This window comes from Scyliorhinus canicula, chromosome 11, assembly GCF_902713615.1.
Source record: "Scyliorhinus canicula chromosome 11, sScyCan1.1, whole genome shotgun sequence".
Lineage (NCBI taxonomy): Eukaryota > Metazoa > Chordata > Chondrichthyes > Carcharhiniformes > Scyliorhinidae > Scyliorhinus > Scyliorhinus canicula.
In genome coordinates, this window is record NC_052156.1 from 147,683,150 (window position 1) to 147,702,538 (window position 19,389).

At 45.1% G+C, this 19,389-nt stretch overlaps 1 protein-coding gene across 1 annotated transcript in view; it reads left to right on the top strand.

Annotated features, from left to right (window-relative positions):
- The window catches only part of shank3a (SH3 and multiple ankyrin repeat domains 3a), a 1,085,379-nt gene that overhangs the window by 1,004,798 nt on the left and 61,192 nt on the right, over nucleotides 1-19,389 (top strand). Inside the window, exon 22 of the mRNA XM_038811689.1 lies at nucleotides 5,188-5,315. Within this exon, the coding sequence (XP_038667617.1) occupies nucleotides 5,188-5,315 (128 nt within the window). The remainder of the gene's footprint in view (nucleotides 1-5,187; nucleotides 5,316-19,389) is intronic.

Here is a 19,389-nt window from a genome sequence, read left to right on the forward strand (position 1 = left end):
CTGAGCAGGTACTCAGTGCTGGGGCAGTGGCCCAGTTACTGAGCAGGTACTCAGTGCTGGGACAGTGGCCCAGTTACTGAGCAGGTACTCAGTGCTGGGGCAGTGGCCCAGTTACTGAGCAGGTACTCAGTGCTGGGGCAGTGCCCAGTTACTGAGCAGGTACTCAGTGCTGGGGCAGTGACCCAGTTACTGAGCAGGCACTCAGTGCTGGGGCAGTGGCCAGTTACTGAGCAGGTACTCAGTGCTGGGGCAGTGGCCAGGTACTGAATTTTGAATTGCTCAGTCATTGAATACATTCAAGAGCAAAGTTGACGGACCTTTGGATACTAAGGGAATCAAGGAATATGGAGACAGTGGAGTTGAGATAAAAGAAGGTCACCTTATCGAATGGCAGATCTGGCTCAAATGTCTGAATGGCCTACTCCTGCTTCTTATGATGAGACATCACCCTGTTACTGAGTTTGCATGTGGTAATATCATCAGAAACCGGAATGGGAGCGGGCCATTTGGTCCATCAAGCCTGCTCCACCATTCAATAAGATCATGGCTAATCTGATTGTAGCCACAACTCCACTTTCCTGCCCGCCCCCAAAACAATCAACTCCCCTGTTGATCAAAAATCTGTCCAACTCAGCCTCAAAGATATTCAGTGACCCAGTCTCCACTGCCTTGTGACAATGACTAGAGAGATAAGAACGCGACCAGGTGAATTCAGTCCCACCCAGCTAGACAACAGTGCAGCAGCGTTGGGGGAGGATGAAATGGCCAACCACCGTGTCAGAGGCGGCAGACAAGTTGAGAAGGATGAGGGGGGATACTTTATCTTTCTCGTGGTGCAGAGTATGCCACTTGTGACTTTTATGAGGGCTGTTTTGGACCTTTGGAATTTACTGGGCATAGATACAGCAGTGAATCATTGGCCCTGTTAGACCTGCTGAGTTTTTCCAGCATTTTCCGTTTTTATTTCTAATTTCCAGCATCCGCAGTATTTTGCTTTTATTTTAGTAGCCTGTTAAGGCCTATTGTCAAAGGCTGACTGTAGGTTTTCAGTCGGCCTCCGGGCACCTGTGGGTGCTAGGGAACAGTGCAGATTCCTGAAACTGTGGCCTCCTGACAGCTACCTGGAGGTCCAGCACTCCAGTTAGGCTTTGAGGCCCTCCCCACCTGCCTGTAGACTTATGCTGCTCCGGGAAGACACCGGCCGCTGATTTTATTTTTTTTAAAACAATTGGAGTGCCCTCTCTTACACTCACTTGAAAATGCAGCCTGGTGCTTCTTCAAGGTGGTCCTCCAGCATTGAGATCCCGCGTAGCATCCTCAATTGGAGCCTGCCCTCTGGTCGATTCAGGAAAAATAACACCCTGATGACTGTCTCCCACAGGCGCAATCTTCTGACCTCCATTTGATTCTAACATCAGCATCCTGAAGCCTGCGGGGAAGGTCCTGCTCCAGGGCACTGCCCAGTGTGACTCAACCATAGAGACCTCGAAGGTCCCAGCTTCAATATCAGGCCCATGCTGTTAACTGATCCCCTGTGGACGTCCTCATAGGTTTGTTTCAAATAGTCATGATGCCCTAAGCTGGGGAGAGAGAAAATCAATTAGAAATTGTGCTGTGCCTCCTGCTGTAGAACACTGAGCAAGGGAATAGCCCATTGTGTCATTCTCTGGCTGGGAAGTTGAGCTGAGGCTTAGCTGGTCCTCTCTTGTGGTTGTGAACGATCCCATGGCATCATTGAAGAGGAGGGGCAGGATCTTCCTGGTGTCCGAGCCAATCTACATCATTGTAAAACAGATGATCAGATTATTATCACATTGCTGTTTGTGAGACCTTGCTGTGTACAAATTAGCTGTCACATTTCTCACCCTACAACAGTAACTACACTTTGAGGACATTTAATTGGCTGTAATGCATTTTGGGACACCCTGAAGTCATAAAAGGATCTATATAAATGCAAGTATTTCAAAAATTACATTTCAGTGCAGTACTGGAGTGCTGCACTCTCACAAATGCCGTCTTTTGGATGGGGCACTCAACAAAGCGCTCTTATTAATAATAATCTTTATTACTCTTCTTACTCTTCTGCCCTCTCATGCAGAGGTAAAAGATCGCATATCACTATCTTAGAGAAGAGCAGGGGAGTTTATCCCTGGTGTCTTGGCCAATATTTATCCTGCAATCAGCATCACAAACAGAGTATCTCATCGTTATCATATTGCTGCTTGTGGGAGCTTTCTGTGTGCAATTCTTTCTTTCTTGATCATGATCAATGGTTCGCTAGATCTCACTGTCCAATCTTGCTTTGTTAGTTAGAATCTGCTGTGACTTATGGCAAATGAGGCACTTCTTTTTGGGGGGGGTGAGAATTGGAACTTTCTCCCCTGAAAGGATCCAAAGTGCTAAATCAATGGGGGTTTCAAGGCCAAGATCAATGGATTCTCGCCCTACAGATGCTGCTGGACCTGTTCAGCATTCTCTGTTTTTGTGTCAATAAACTCTTGTTGGGTAGGTGTATTGAGGGATAGGGAGCTCAGGTGGGTAAGTGGAGGCGAGGTACAGATCAGCTACAATCTATCTGGTGGATCCAGGTCAAGGAGTTGAATGGCCTCCTCTAGTTCATAAGTTGCCGGAGAGATAAAGGTAATCCAATTCAGTCATAAGCTGGGAATCTGGGGGCTTAGCTGAGCGAAGGTGAGCAGACAGTAAGGATTTAACTACCTCACGCAGAGGTATTTAATGGAGGCGGCGGGAGTGCCGGTGGATGTGCCGCCGGGAGCCCCGCGTCGCATCCTTTTAGGAAGGCCCACCAGAGGGCAGCACGGTGGTGCAGTGGTTAGCATTGCTGCCTCACGGCGCCGAGGTCCCAGGTTCGATCCCGGGATTGGGACACTGTCCCCATGTTTGCATGGGTTTCGCCCAAACAACCCAAAGGTGTGCAGGGTAGGTGGATTGGTCATGTTAAATTGCCCCGATTTGGAAAAAAATAATTGGGTGCACTAAATTTATATTTTACAAAACCCCACCAAATTGTGTGCCAAACACTTAACCGAGCAGTGGCAGGTCTTCATCGGGATCATAGACCCTGGGGAAGGAAATCCTGACCCTTAGAGCTGCTGGCCAATCAGATGTGATTTTCTGGGGGGTATTGAATCCCTCCAGAGAGTGACCAATATGTGGCACAGCAGTCCAAGCACACAGTGGCAGGTTTTGCCACTCAACTGATGACGGAGCTGCGCTCCGAAAGCTAGTGATTCAAAACAAACTTGTTGGATTTTAACCTAGTGTTGTCAGACTTCTTACTGTGCCCACCCCAGCCCAACACCAGCATCACAGTGGCAGGTGACAGTGTCAGCAAATTCAGGAAGGAGCTGAATAGATTTTTCCTTGGTTAAAAACGCAATTGAGGAAAGTATTGGTGAAAGAGTCGGGCAAGGGGACTGGTTGATGGTCTTTTCCATTTAACTTCTATGTTACTTAAAAGTTAGCTCAGAAGCAACATGCCTTGGAGGTTGTGGGGAAAAGGAATACAACTGAACTGACCAGATAGTCCGTTGATGTTGGACTGGAGGGGGCTGGAGTTCAGAGCTAAACAATGGGGTAGTTACTTAATTAGAGTATTTAATGGGATGGTGTAGAGTGAGCTTTACTCTCTATCTAACATGTGCTGTATCTTCCTTGGGAGTGTTTGATGTGATGGTGTTGGGAGAAGCAGTGAGTCATTGCAGTTTTGCAGAGAGTGGTTTACATCAGTCTAAATGCCTGACATGTGCTTCTTGAATCTAATCAGCACATTATCACTGTGAAAAACAGCTTTAATTAGCAACTTTAATTAGTGGGTTTAATGGAGTGGAGACACTTGTTCCTTGCCTGCTGCGCGTCATATTCAAAGCACAAAACTTTCAGCAATATGCGGGCAATATCTACCTCGGTATCACAGCTTCTTCTTTGTGAAACTTCAACACTGGGAGCTGATTTTATGCAACATGAATCTGACCTGCTGAAATGAGCATCCAAGAGCAAGACTTTTTGGAAGAGGATGGTATGGTCAGTCCAGAGTATTTCATTCGGAGAAAATACAGGGAGCCAGCCGAAAGTCCATTAATCTTTAGGCGGGACCGGACAATCCCAGTGGTGGACGGGTCCCAGAAAACCCCACCCCTTGTGTCCAATTTGTGTCAAGGCTGATTAATCCTATTGCTCAAAAAGAGGCCATCACAAGTTTGTCAGCTCTCCGAACATGCTATCGCCTCCAGACTCCTTTGTGATTTCTTGTTACAAATATTTATTCTCTTTTTATTTAGAACATTTTCCAGATTCCACTCTCCCAAGCTCTCTAATCAAGCAATCCATGTCCCCACAACCCTCTGCGCAAAAATACTAACTTCACCCTTTGTTCTTCTATTGCGAAGTCTTTCATTGATGCCCTCTAGTGACCAACTCACTGACTGGAGGAAATAATTCTTATCCCTTTACATAGAAAATAGAAACATAAATAGAAAGTAGAAGCAGTAATAAGCCATTCGGCCCCTCGAGCCTGCTCTGTACCAAAAGAAGGAAGAGTAACTACGGTGCATTCTCACCTTCAGGACATCCCAAAAGTGCCACAACCAATGAAGTCATTTTAGTCACTTTCAAGTGTTGAAATGTTGGCACCCGCTTACCAACTTGCACACATCTCTATCCCACCAGCAACAGTGAGATTTTGACCAGATAATCTGTTTTAGGTGTTAAGATATATATTGACCAGAAGACCAGGAAAACTCCTCTGTTCCTTTTTCAACAAAGCCATGGGATCTTTTACATTTGCCTCAGACAACACTTTCTGGTTAATATCTCATTTGAAAGATGTCACCTCCTGCAGTGCAGCATTCCATTAGTCCTGCACTCAACAGCCAAGCTAGATAATGCGCTCAGGTTTCTAGAATGAAACTTGACTCCACAACCCAGGATATTATATCAAAGAAGAAAGTATGCCATACCTTGTCTTTTCTGGTGAAAAACCTTGTTCTCCTGATTTAATATCCTTTCTTCGCTGATATAATATTCTCTCCTTTCAAACACAATATCCTATCTTCTCTGACGTAATGTGGTATCTTCTGCAATATCTTCTTCCCTCTGATGGAACATTCTCTCCTCTCTGATGTGACACCCTACTCTTTCTTATGCAATGTTCTAATTTTGTTATAGAAAAATTGGATGAGATCCTTGCAGCAGCTGATCGCTCAGCCCGGACGGAGAATGTGGCAGCAGACTCCCGAGCTGCGACGGTCAAACAGCGGCCTACAAGCAGGCGTATCACGCCAGCAGAGATCAGTGTGAGAAACCCATTCACTTTTAACACTGTGTTTAGCTCTGAGCTTCAGTATTATGAGAACGTGCAGGGAATCGTGGTGGGATTTCAGTTTCCCTTCGCTCTCAATGGATAAGAGGGACAGTGTTGGAGCGCTGTCTCCAGCCCGCTCTTGCTTTGAGAATGACATCGTCCCGCAAATCTGAACTCAGTGAAAGCAAGGGGTTGAAGGCGGGATCTGGCTTCAGGCTGGGTATTCTGGATTTGCAAGCAGGGCAGCTGAGAATCAGTGACCCATCTGCAAAAAACCAGCCGGTCGCACAAGGGTGAACATGATCCACGCCAGTTTTCATTTGTGTACTCACAAAAGGACAGCTTTCAGAATACCCAACAGCACCTGAACTGTTGACAAACCATAAACCCATGGGGTTGAAGGGGCAGTGGTGGCATTGATTCTAAGGGAAAAAAGTAGAGTTGGAAGTTGCCTTTCAGACTCGATGGAAGTATCCAGTCATCTTCCCCAGGGATCAGTATGAGGACCACTGATCTTTTGTGAAATATATTAATGACGTGGATTTGCTTATGCAGGGCATATTTTCAAAGTTTTCAATTAAGAAACAATACAGGTAGTATTACATAACCATGTTCTACGGGCCAGGAATTCTTGTGGAGCAGTGGGTAGCATCCCTGCCTCTGAGCCAGAAGCTCCGGCTTCGGGTCCCACCCCAAGTCATGGTGGCCAAGGAAGGTGTGTTCATAATGCGATCAAACAGGTTGAGTGCGGCAACCTGCAAATCCTTCCAAACAGGCCAGGGGCTGGCGGTAAGCACAGGACAGACCTCCGGGTCAGCCACGCTTGATGTGGAGTGTAACTGTAAGCCCTTGGTGATGGACTAGCGACCTGTTCCGGGAATTACTAGCTATGGAAACAGATGAAAGTCTGCCTGAATGCACCACTAGGTGCGGGAAGAGAATTGGAAAAATTGAATTCTATAGGCCATTAACTTGTGGGAAAGATATGGAAGAGGAAGTTTGCAGGGAGATTGCAAAGAGGTGCAAGTAATAATAGGGAACTTTAATTATCCAAATATTCACTGAAATATAATGTAAAGGACGGAGGGTTTTTGAAGTGTGTTTGGCAGAATTCTGCTGATCAGTATATTGCCACCTAATGAGGAAGGAGGCATTGCTGGATCTGGTTCTGGGGAAACATTTCGAGAACAATGATTATGGTGCCATATGGTTTAGGTTGGCTAGTTAAAAGGTTAAGAGGTCATCTAGAGTTTAAAAAAATACTTAATCGGAAGAGAAGCAAATGCAGTGCAATGAAAACAGTTCTGCCCATATAAATTGGAATCATAGATAGGCAGGCCAAAACTGTAAATGAATAATGGGCTGACTTTAAAGAGGAGATGGTTCACATACAGTCAAGGCACTTTTCTATAGGGGGAAAGGTCGGGTAACCAAAGCCAGAGCTCCCTGTATAATAAAAGGGATAGTAACTGAAGGCTGAAGTGGACAAAGGAATTTATGTCAGATGTTATGTTGACGGAACAAATGAGAACCAGGCTGAAGATAGAACATTTAGAGAAGTGAAAAATGAAATAAGAGAGATTATTTGAAGAGACAGGCAGCTAACATAAAATGGAGTCCAAAAGTATTCTATGAATATATAAATGGTAATAGGAGGGATGGGGCTGATTTGGGTTCTCCGAAAAGGAGATCTATGAATGGAAATATGATGTACAAAACAAGTACTTTGCATTGACCTTTACCAAGAAAGACGATGTTGCTAAAACCATAAAGAAAGAAAAGGTGGTTAAGACACAGGATAGGCTAATACAATGACTAAGAGGAGGGGCTAGATAGACTGATTGTATTTGAAGTAGGAAAGTCACCAGGAACAGATAGGAAGCATCTGAGGGAAATCAAGGGCAGACATTGCAGAGACACTGGCCATAATCTTCCAATTCTCCTGGTGGTCCCAGAGGACTGCCGAATTACCAATATTACACCCCTTTTTTGAGAAAGGATGCAAGGTGAAACTCGGCAACTGCAGGCTTGCCAGTTCAACTTCAGTGGTGAGAAAACCGTTAGGAATAAGGTCAACACGGCTGCCTCACGGAGCGGAGGACCCAGGTTCAATCCCAGCCCCAGTTTGAAGTTTGCACATTCTCCCCGTGTTCTCATGTGTCTCACCCCCACAACCCAAAGATGTGCAGGTTAGGTGGATTGCCCGTGCTAAATTGCCCCTTAATTGGAAAAAAATAATTGGGTACTCTAAATTTATTTTTAAAAAGAATATTTTTAAAAATAATAATAATCCAAGAGAAAATGAACAGTCACTGAATTAAGGAATGCCAGCAATGATTTGGGAAAGACAAATCGTGTTAAATATCAGAAAGCCAGTGTGGACATGACGAGCCCAATGATCTCCTGTGTTGTAACCATACTATGATTCTATGGTAGATACTCAGGAACGTAGCAAACACTTAAGGAGGATAGTAACTGACTTCAGAAGGAGTTAGACTGATAAAATGGGCAGACACGTGACATGTGAAATTTAATGCCGAGAAATGTGAAGTGTTACATTTTGGTAAGAAGAATGAGGAGTTATGAATGAAATGGTATAATATTAACATCAATGTGAATGTATCTATAATCACATCAGCTACCGTGGTTGAAGAAAGCGCCTCACCATCACTTTCGCACGGGTAATTCTCAATGATGTCTGCAACCCATGAATGAATAAAAAGTGAAGAGACCTGAGAGTGGATGGATATAAAGGTGGCAGGTTAAGTTGAGAAGGTTGTTAAAAGTCATATTTGGAATCTTTGCTTTACTCAGAAAGGCACAGAGTACGAAAGCAAGGGAACTGTGCTGAATCTTTGTAACACTGGTTAGAACTGACCAAGATTATTAGGCGAGACTCCGCCCACCCTGGCATGTTTTGCGGAGGAGCCCCGCTATTGGTCAACAGGTTTTCCTGTTGTACTCACCCTCTGTCCCAGGGAACACGCGTGGGGGTGGGCTGGGGGGGGGGGAGGGGGGGGGAGGGGAGAGATCGCCGTCGCAGCAAGAACAGTCCTAAAATTTCAGCAATTGCGTTCAATTCTGGCATCAAACATTAGGAAAGATGTAAAGGCTTTGGGGGGAGTGCACAATACATATATGGCAATGATAGCAGGGATGTAGAGAGAATGTAGAAACTGTTGTTATTTTTGGAGCAGAGGGGATTAAGAGGAGATTAAATAGAAGTGTTCAAAATCATAGAGTCATACAGCACAGAAAAGGCCCTTCAGCTCATCGCTTATGTGCCGGTCAGAAACAACCAACTAATTGGCTGGTTTAGCACAGTGGACTAAATAGCTGGCTTTTAAAGCAGACCCAGGCAGGCCAGCAGCACGGGTTCAATTACTGTACCAGCCTCCCCAAACAGGTGCCAGAATGTGGTGACTAGGGGCTTTTCACAGTAACTTCATTTCTAGCCTACTTGTGACAATAAGCGATTTTCATTTCATTTTTCATTTCAACTATTCTAATCCTATTTTCTTGCACTTATCCCATAGCCTTGTCTGCCTTGGAATCATAAGTGCACATCTAAATACTTCTTAAATGCTATGAGGGTCTCTGCCTCCACCACCCTTTCAGGCAGCGAGTTCCAAGCTCCCACCACCCTCTGGGTGAAAAGGTTTTTCCTCACATCCCCTCCAAACCTCCTGTCCCTCACCTTAAGTCTATGCCCCCGTCATTGACCCCTCCGCCAAGGGGAGAAGTTTCTTCCTGCCTCTATCTATGCCCCTCATAATTTTATGTATCTCACTCATATTCCCCCTCAGTCTCCTCTTCTCCAAGGAAAACAATCGAAGTCTACCCAATATCTCTTCATAACTAAAACCCTCCAGCCTAGGCAACATCCTGATAAATCTCCTCTGCACTGTTTCCAGTGCTATCACATCACTCCTATAATGTGGATTCCAGAACTGCACACAATACTCTATCTGTGGCCTAACCACCGTTTTATAGAATTCCAGCATAACCTCCCTGCTCTTAAGCTCTATGCCTCGGCTAATAAAGGCAAGTATTCAATATGCCTTCTTAACCACTGTATCTACCTGGTCTGTTACCTTAAGGGACCAGTGTACATGGACACCAAGATCCCTCTGATCCTGGGTGCTTCCCAGGGTTCTGCCAGTTATCATTTATTTTCTTGCCCTGTTTGTCCTGCCCAAGTGCCTCACCTCACACTTATCCAGATTGAATTTCATTTGCCACTGACCAGCCCATCTGCCATACCGTCTATATCCTTCTGTAATCGAAGGCTATCCTCCTCACTATTTACCACTCCACTAATTTTCATATCATCCTCAAACTAACTGATCAACCCGCCTATATTCATATCTAAATAATTTATATAAACCACAAACAGCAAGGGCCCCAACACTGATCCCTGCGGGACCCCACTGGACACAGACTCCCAGTCAGAAAAACACCCTCAACCATCACCCTCTGCTTCCTGCCACTCAGCCAATTCTGGATTCCATTTGCCAAATTTTCTTGGATCCCGAGGGCTCTTAACCTTCACTATCAGCCTCCCATGTGGGGCCTTATCAAAGGCCTTGCTGAAGTCCAAGTGGACTCTGCCAGATATATTTCCCTCATCTACGCACCTGGTCACCTCTTCGAAAAATTAAGTCAAATTGTTCAAACATGACCTCCCCTTAACAAAACCACACTGACTGTTCTTGATTAATCCCTGCCTCTCCAAATGCAGATTAATTCTGTCTCACAGAATTGCTCCCATTAGTTTCCCCACCAATGAGGTCAGACTGACTGGCCTGTAGTTTCCTGGTTTATCCCTTCCTCCATTCTTGAATAATGGTACCACATTGGCTATCCTCCAATCCTCTGGCACCTCTCCTGTGGCCAGAGAGGAATTGAAAATTATAGCCAGAGTCTCTGCTATTTCCTCCCTTGCCTCACTCAACAGCCTGGGATACATTGCATCTGTTCCTGGATATTTGTCTACTTGTAAGCCTGCCAGACCACTCAGAACCTCCTCTATGTTAATCTCTTTAATTTTATTACAGTCCTTCTCCATGATTCTGTACCCACACTGCCCCTCTCATGAGTGAACACTGACACAACGGATTTATTTAGAACCCAACTACATCCTCTGGCTCCACACACAAATTACCACTGTGGTCCTCAATGGGCCCTTCTCTTTCCCTAGTTATTCTTTTACCCTCAATGTACCTGTAAAACAACTTGGGATTGTCCTTTATTTTACCTGCCAATATCCTTTCATGTCCCCTTTTTGCTCTCCTAATTTCCTTTCTAAGTTCCCTCTTGCACATTCTACACCTCCAGGACGTCTGCTGTTTTGAGCCTTCGATATCTGCCATAAGCCGCCCCTTTTCTCCGTATCCAATGCTGTATATCCCTCGATATCCATGGTTCACTGGATTTGTTGATTGGAACATGTTGGCTCTGTACTCCACTATTTCCTTCTTGAATGCGCCCCGCTGTTCTGTCACAGGTTTACCTGAAAGTGTTTGCTCCTAGTCCACTCTGGCCAATCATATCTGATCTTATTAAAATGGGCCTTCCCCCAGTTTAGGCCCAGCTTCATTCCCTAAAACCAAATCCAGAATGGGGAGGCAGCGCCATAGTGGTATTGTCTCTGGACTAGTAATGCAGAGATCCAGGCCCAGCCTTGGCCTTGACTAGGTACCTCACGGTAGACTGGTCCTAAAGGTGAAGTCACATGGAATCAGAGGTCAACACCTCCACCCTATCCCCATAACCCAGTAACCCCGCCCAACACTAAGGGCAATTTTGGACACTAAGGGCAATTTATCATGGCCAATCCACCTAACCTGCACCTCTTTGGACTGTGGGAGGAAACCGGAGCACCCGGAGGAAACCCACGCACACACGGGGAGGATGTGCAGACTCCACACAGACAGTGACCCAAGCCGGAATCGAACCTGGGACCCTGGAGCTGTGAAGCAATTGTGCTATCCACAATGCTACCGTGCTGCCCGCTTTGGGTTGGGCAGAGGATCTTTGCCTCAGAGAGAATATTGAAAATCTGTTGACTGAGATTGTTCACAATATTGATTCTTAATAACCCTGCTGAGATAATTTTTTTCTTTTAAGAACAAAGAACAAGGAACATACTTGCTCTGAACCCGCGATCTCTTCCTTTAGTGTCTCCCATTGAACTGGCACCGATTTACATTCAAGTTGTTGTTTCCAGTCCACTTCAGCTCAATCCCATCTCCGCTGAGTAAAATAAATTTTTCCCTAATCAGGAACTTTTATTCCTGATCTATCTTTGTCCTTTTCCATAATTCTTCCACCTGCCCAGCTTCATTCCCTAAAACCAAATCCAAAAGGGGGAGGGGGTGGCATAGTGGCATTGTATCTGGACTAGTAATGCAGAGATCCAGACTAATGCTCTGAGGTCCTGGGTTCAAATCCCATGGCAGATGGTGAAATATGAATTCAATAAAAAAAAATCTGGAATTAAAAGTCTATTGGTGACCATGAAACCATTGCCGATTGTTGTAAAAACTCACCTGGTTCATTAATGTCCTTCAGGGAAGGAAATCTGCCATCCTTATCCGGTCTGGCCTACATGCAACTCCAGGTCCACACAGCGGTTCACTCTTAACTGCAACTGAAATGGCTTAGTAAGGCACTCTGTTCATGGGCAACAAATACCAGCCAGGGCAGCACGGTGGCGCAGTGGTAGCCCTGCAGTCTCACGGCGCCGAGGTCCCAGGTTCGATCCCGGCTCTGGGTCACTGTCCGTGTGGAGTTTGCACATTCTCCCCGTGTTTGCGTGGGTTTTGCCCCCACAACCCAAAGACGTGCAAGGTAGGTGGATTGAACACGCTAAATTGCCCCTTAATTGGAAAAAATGAATTGGGTACTCTAAATTTATTTAAAAAAAACAAATACCAGCCAGCGATGCCCACATCCCAAGAATGAATAATAAAAAAAACACCCAGTCACTTGTTGGTCTTGCTCTGTACCGGCTTAAAAGGTCCTGCTGAATGTATTTTAAGAATTATGCACCCTTTGTTGAATTCCCCCACGATTGTTGCCCTATTATTTTTGCACTCCTCGGAGATTTGCCTACATATTTGTTCTTCTAACTCCCTCTGTCTGGGACTGCATTACACTACCAGTAGTGTGATTGTAATTTTTTTGTTCTTTAATTCTACCCATATGGCTCCATTTAATAATCTTTCTACTATATCATCCCTCCGAACAGCAAAAAAGCGTTTTATTTGGCTCTGCTTACGCAACCCAGAGAAACCATCATTCGCACGAGTATTCAGAACAGAATACAGGTTGGAAAGTGAGATGCATCCTGCCCACCTGGTCCTCCTTGTCCTTATAGCATTCACCCATTCCCTCTCTAGCTACACATTTTAAGCTACAAGATGACCACCTCCAGACACATGTTACACACAAGGCCCTCAATATCATGGATGCCCCATAATGACTCCAGGTGCCACTCAAGCTCTGAAACCCAGAACGTGAGCTACTCTAGCTGGCAACACTTCCTACGCATGTGATTATCCAGGCCATGAGAAGCATCCAGGATCTCCCACGTGACACAGGATGGGATTCCCTGCCAAGCCTTTACTTAGAGGACTATTATTTGGAAACACTGGCCAGCTACTCACCAGATCTTGCTGTCTCCGATTACCTCACTCAGACTATTCTTGTTTTGTAAAAGACCAGAACAGAACCTCTTCCCTCACTCGTCAAATTCTCCAAGTTAAGTACTCTGTTGATATAGCACTCCATCATGCATTAGCAAAAGCTTCTGGATTTAACCAGCAGAAATTGCAAAGACCTGAGTTAGACCCGAATGACCTGGTAGCTAACTCTAAATAATCACCTAATCAACCAGCTGTGCAGCTGGCACTAACAAGCAGCTTGTTTATCATTGACTAAGACTATGAAAGGAACTACAAATTAAAGTTAAAGTTAAATTCTAAATGAAAAATTTGGCTAGATTTTACAAAACCCTTATGTCACCACTCACCAAATTCCCCAAATTTAGTGCTCTGTTGAAACATTACTCTGCCAAACTGGGCTTTATACTCCTTGGCCAAGACTTTTAGTATGTTTTCCTTCCCGCCACATTGCCATGGGTACAGGCTGCCCCGCAGCCATTTAATGCTCCAAAGATTGTCAGTTAACTGGAGATGGGACTTCCACCCTCACTTGGGAGAAGGTCCCACCTCAGAGAGCTGACAGCCAATCTGTTTGGTTGGCAGCTCTCTAGTCCCAGCAGTGCCAGAAGTTACAGTTGACAGGACCAGGACCACAAGCAGTGCCCAGAGTCTAAGTTCCAGGGGTCCAGGGTCAGGTTAAGTGTGGGGATCTCAGGACGAGGAGAGACGTTGAGGCCTGCGGGGAGTGGGTGTGGTGGGCAGGCAGAGTGGTAGTGGGAGTGTTGGTAGAGAGACAAAAGGGGAGGTAGCCCCGACAAGGGCCAGATCATTTTGGGGACTCCAATGTTGAAAAAAGGCTGTTTACAGGGGCGGTCCCCTCCCCCCGCACCTTTCCCAAACAAGGCTCGAGAGGGGTCACTTTTTAGGCATCTCCCTTGCCTCCTGCCAACTGGAAAATTGAGGCTGGGTGGGAAACAGCCCTTGAGTGGTCATTAATTGGCCACTTATGTGCCTCAACTGGGGCAAGGGTGGGTGGGTGGGATGACCTCGGCCTCACCAATCCCACCATAAAATTGACGAGAGGCCTGGTCGGGTGGGAGTCTGGTGAGAAGGCCGTCCGAGCAATTTTATAGCCTCCCTTCCCCCCCCCCCCCCCCCCTCCTCCATCTGCAAATCCGCCAGCGGGGGAATGTAAAATTGAACTTGTGCATAATAATAATAATCTTTTATTATCACAAGTATGAAGTTGCTGTGAAAAGCCCCTAGTCACCACATTCCGGCGCCTGTTCGGGTAAGCCGGTATGAGACTGAACCCACGCTGCTGGCCTTGTTCTGCATCACAAACCAGCTGTCTAGGCCACTGAGCTAAAGCAGCCAAAACAAAGGCTTTCTCTAATTCTCAAAGCAAACAAAACCCCCCAAGCGGTGGGGACCTTTGGAACTCTACCCAAGAACATTGTGGTTGCTCAATTATTGAGTATATTCCAGACTGGAGTATATAGATTTTTGGGTACTAAGGGAATTAAAGGATAATGTGGGAAAGGAAAGTGTACGGAGGTTGAAGACCAGCCATAATCTCATTGAAAGGCAAAGCAGGCTTGAAGAGTCAAAGGACCTATTCCAGCTCCTATATCTTATATCGTCTGAATACAAAGTGGTGGATGTTATGCCAGAATTCATAAAACTCCAGTCAGGTCCCATTGAAAGTGCCATGTTCAGTCTGGGCAGCAGAACTCAGGAAGGATATATTGACCTTGAATGAAGTGTTGTGCAGATTCACCAAAGTGATACTGGGGCTGAAAAGGTAATGTTGTAGGGCTGGGGGGGCGGGGGGTGTTGTGTTACATTTTTTCATAGACGATTAAGAAATAATTCTAAGATGAAGAGATATTCTAATTGAGCAGGTAAAAGTACCATGTCAAAGATAATTTTTTTCTTATGGTACAAAAGCAATGCTGAGGGCGATTCAGGCCTTGTGACGAGATTCAGCTTATGTTTGCTGTGTCCTCACTGAGCGTTTCGCATGCAGTGTCATCTAAAGGGAAATGTTTACGACTCAGCAACATGTGGGTTATAGCCATTCACAATCATGGATAGTGCATATTTCCCCAGTACCTACTGGACTTTGAATGAGAGCTATGCCTGATTGCTGACAATGCACCATGCTTCAGTGTCTGAATGCAGAATGCACCATACCCCAGTGCCTGGGTACAATGATGCCTGAGTGATGGGTGCAAAGTCTGGGTACAGACTAAACTATAACTCAGTGCCTGTGCACAGACTGTGCCATCACTAGTGCCTGGGTACAGATTATGCCTTGTCTCAGTTCTGTGGAGAGCGCTTAGGTATGGACTGTACAATGCCTCGGTCTCTTAATGTACAGCCTCATAGACTCCCGCCATGAACTTCGCAGTGGTTCAGCCAACTAAAGTTATCTGTAGTTCAACCATTCAGACCAGGAAAATCCAGTTTAAATCCACATCTTTCCTGATTTAGCTACTTTCAAGTGTGGAGAGCTTGGGAACTGCCATCGGCTTCACCATTGCTCAGAATTGGAAAATCGGGCAGGATGCCCACATTTAATTGGTGTTTATTGACAAACCTAACCTGTATAGATGTCAGTTGATGAAGGGATTAGGCTGAACCGTTTCCTGACAATGGTTGAATAGCCCACCGACACTTACTGACCAGATCATACATGAACCATGGTCACTGTCATCTGCAAAGTTGTACCCCAACCTCAGTCAGTTGGGGCAGGATAGTAGCGGGCAAACTGGAAGGACCCACCCCATTTGTGAAGCCATCCATTCCAAGATTAATTTAAGTACTTGCTACGGCATTTGACTGTAAATGTGCTCTTTGACCACAGCAGACGTTGCCTGAACAAGTTGTTTAATTTAATCCATCTGCTAATTTTCTGTTCCTTGTCTCAGCCGTTTACGTTAGGCTAACCTTCAATTAAAGGCTTTTGGAGAAATCTCAAGTATTTGAGCAAATAATTATGCACACAAATCCCTGCCTTGATGAACACACCTCCAGTTCTCATTTCCTCTCCCCTTTATTCCATAACCGTCTCCACTTCCATTTGCACTTAGTAGCTATTCACATGGATGAACTCTGCCAGTGACCTGGAAGAATTAGTCTAGTAGACAGTCCAACTGTCTTGAGGTATGTTGTACATGCAGCCTATTAATAATTTAATTCTCTAGTTGTAGGCATTATTAGCAAGATCAGCATTTATTGCCCATCTCTAGTTGCTCTTGGGAAGGTGTTGATTGGCCTTCTTCTTGAATGGCTGTAGGTGAAGGCACTCCTGCAATGCTGTTCAGCAGGAACTTCCTGTATGTTGACTCAATGACAATGAAAGAAGAGCCGATATATTTATATCAAGAGGTGGTATATTACCAGTCACACTAAGGCAACTTTGACAATGGGACCAGGAAAAATTAGGAGGACATTGGGTTGGCAAGTTGCTGCCTCCAGCCAATCTTACCAGAAGCAGGGTGAAAGTGTTAAGGGCTCCTGCCTGCAGTGGCAAATAGCCAGTTTGATCATGTAAGCATCCACTTGGAGTGGATTGGGGATTCTGCTGGGATCTTCTCAGTACCAGTGGATTCCCTGGTGAGACCAGCCCTGGTAGATGCCTGGCAGCACAAGGCAAGGTGCGCCCCACCAGGCCTTCTATACCTACCCAGCCAACCAGAGCCACCGGGACAAGGTGGTCACAGCCACTGCTGCAGACCATTTCACATATGGGCTTAACCCCCACAGTGCTGGCCACAGTTTATTTGAAGAAAAATGAAAGCATCTTCAGAGGGTAACTGAAAATGGAGGGGGATTCCATGTAGTTATACAGAGGCTAAAAGGCTAATTGTGACCAGTGGTTGCATAGAATAAACTTTTATTCCCTTGAATATAAAGGATTAATTGACATTTTAAAATGATTCAAGGACTTAATATGATAGACAGAGTGGGGAAGTCCAGAACAAGGAAACATAACCTTCACCCAGAGGGTGATGAGTGACAGGAAGTAGTTGAAGCCAAAATGTTGTATACTTTCAAGAAGCAGTTAGATATAGCACTTGGGCGAAGGGGATCAAAGGACACGGGGGAAAGATGCGATTAGGCTATTGAGTTGGATCAGCCCTGATCATAATGAATGGTGGAGCAGGCTTGAAGGGCTGAATGACCTCCTGCTGCTCCTATTTTCTATGTTTCTAAGATTAGAGGTGGCCATTCAAGGATCTCGCTCCCAAAACGCTGGACAGTTAATTGAAAATCTCAAAACTGAGACCGATAGATTTTCTTTAGGTAAATGATGTGCAACGAAAGCAGGTAAATGGAATTGAGATAATAGGTCGACCATAATCTAATTGAGTGACGGGACTGGCTCAAAAACTGACGGTGGCCTTTGTTCCTTGTACACACTGCAACCTTGGTGCACCAATGCTGAAGGGATTAACGTCTTATGGAAATATATTGAATTTAAATAGCTTTTAAATTTATGCTTCTCATTTGATGTGGGTGTTTGAATTTCTAATATTAATCAAGAATAATTTGTTCAGCACCCAGAACAAGATTTTTCTTTTTGCACTTAATTCCTGGCTGAAAGGATGGAACTTATCTCCAAAGTTGATCTTCAAAGTCCATTGAATAAAAAGGCATTGCTTAGTTCACAATGAGTCACAAAGCCCCAGCCGGAAGGTCCCATGGTCCATTCTTGATCTGCAGCGAGTGACCTATCTCTGCAGGATAGTGGCAGAGGTCTACGATTGGCCTGGAGTCCAATGGAAGAAAATCCAGCTCTTTCTGGTTATTCAGAAAGTGCACCTCCCCCTTCCTCTGAGAGGCCTCACATAAGTGGCGGTCGACTTCAACTGCAATTGCCTATTGCATGAATAATCAGCGTCAAGTTTCAAATTAGTGGCCAACTGGGTGAGCCACTGGACATATGAAAACATCTCCCAGCAAGAGTTAGAACCTCAGGAAAGGATGTGAGAACATTTGGGAGGGGAAGTGAGCTTGGGCACTCTTAAAGAATTGTTTTCATGGACTACTCCCGGAAAGCATTCCGGTGTTGGGCCTCCTGAATATAAAAAAGGCTGTTATCAGAAATGTGGTCCATTGAGTTTTAGGAAAAAATAAAGACCTTGGGCTGAATTCTCCGCCATTGGGATTCTCGGGGTTTCCTGATGACATGGGGCCGCCCCACAATGGGAAACCCCATTGACCAGCCGGCGTAATGGAGTATTGGACTAGAATTTGTCCTGAAGTCTTCCGGAGTGCGATTTGAATCCTGAACCTTTTGATTCAGATGACGTTCTGAGCTTACATTCCAAGGTTAGCTCAAATAGACTTTTTTTTTAAAAACCTTTGCGGAAATGCAATGTCTCTGGCAAGGCTGGCCTTTATTGCCCATCCCTGTTACCCAATGTTCTTTGAAGTAGATTGACACAGCTGAGTGGCTTGCCAGGCCACTTCAAAGAGCAGTGAATCAAATTGGTGTGGGTCTGGAGTCAGGTCTTAACTCATATTTAGGCCATATGAGTTAAGAATGGGAGGCTTCCTTCCCCAAAGAACATGAATGAGCCGGTTTGGTTTTTATGACAATCTAGCAGCTTCATGATCACCTTTACAGATCCCAGCGTTTTATTTCCAGAATCTTCGAACTGAATTCAAATTCATGATTTGTTGGTGGAATTTGATCTCATGTTATTCAGATTATTAGTCCAGATCTCTGGAATACTATTTCAGTAACACCAGTCCTAATGTGTTCTTTTTAGTTCAATTGTATAGAGCCTTGATGAAACCTCACCTGGGGTATTATGTATAGTTTTGGTCACCTTACCATACAGGAAGGACATACTTACCATACAGGGACTGCACTGGAGGGTCACCAGACTAATCTCAGGGGTGGTGGGATTGTTTTATGCAGGGAGATGGAGGGAACTGAGCCTGTATTCTCTCAGGTTTAGAAGAATGAGAAGTGATTTCCTTGAAACTTACAAAATTCTTCTAGGATGTGACAAGGTAGATGTGGATAGGATGTTTAACCTGGCTGGTGAGTCTAGGACCAGAGGACACAGTCTCAGAATATGGGGCAGGCCGTTTAAGACTGATTTGAGGAATTTCTTTGCTCAGGGTAGTGAATCTTTGGAATTCTCTACCCCAGAGGGCTGTGGAAGCTCAATCACAGAGCATGTTCAAAACAGTGATCGGTGGATTTCTGACATCAAGGATATGGGGAAAGTGAGGAAAAATGGCATAAAGGTAGATGAACAACCATGATCTGTTTGAATAATGGAGCAGGCCCGAATAGCCTACTCCTGTTCCTATATCATTTTTTGTCTGATTGCACTCCTGTGAAACATTTTGGGATGTTTTACGACACTGAAGGAG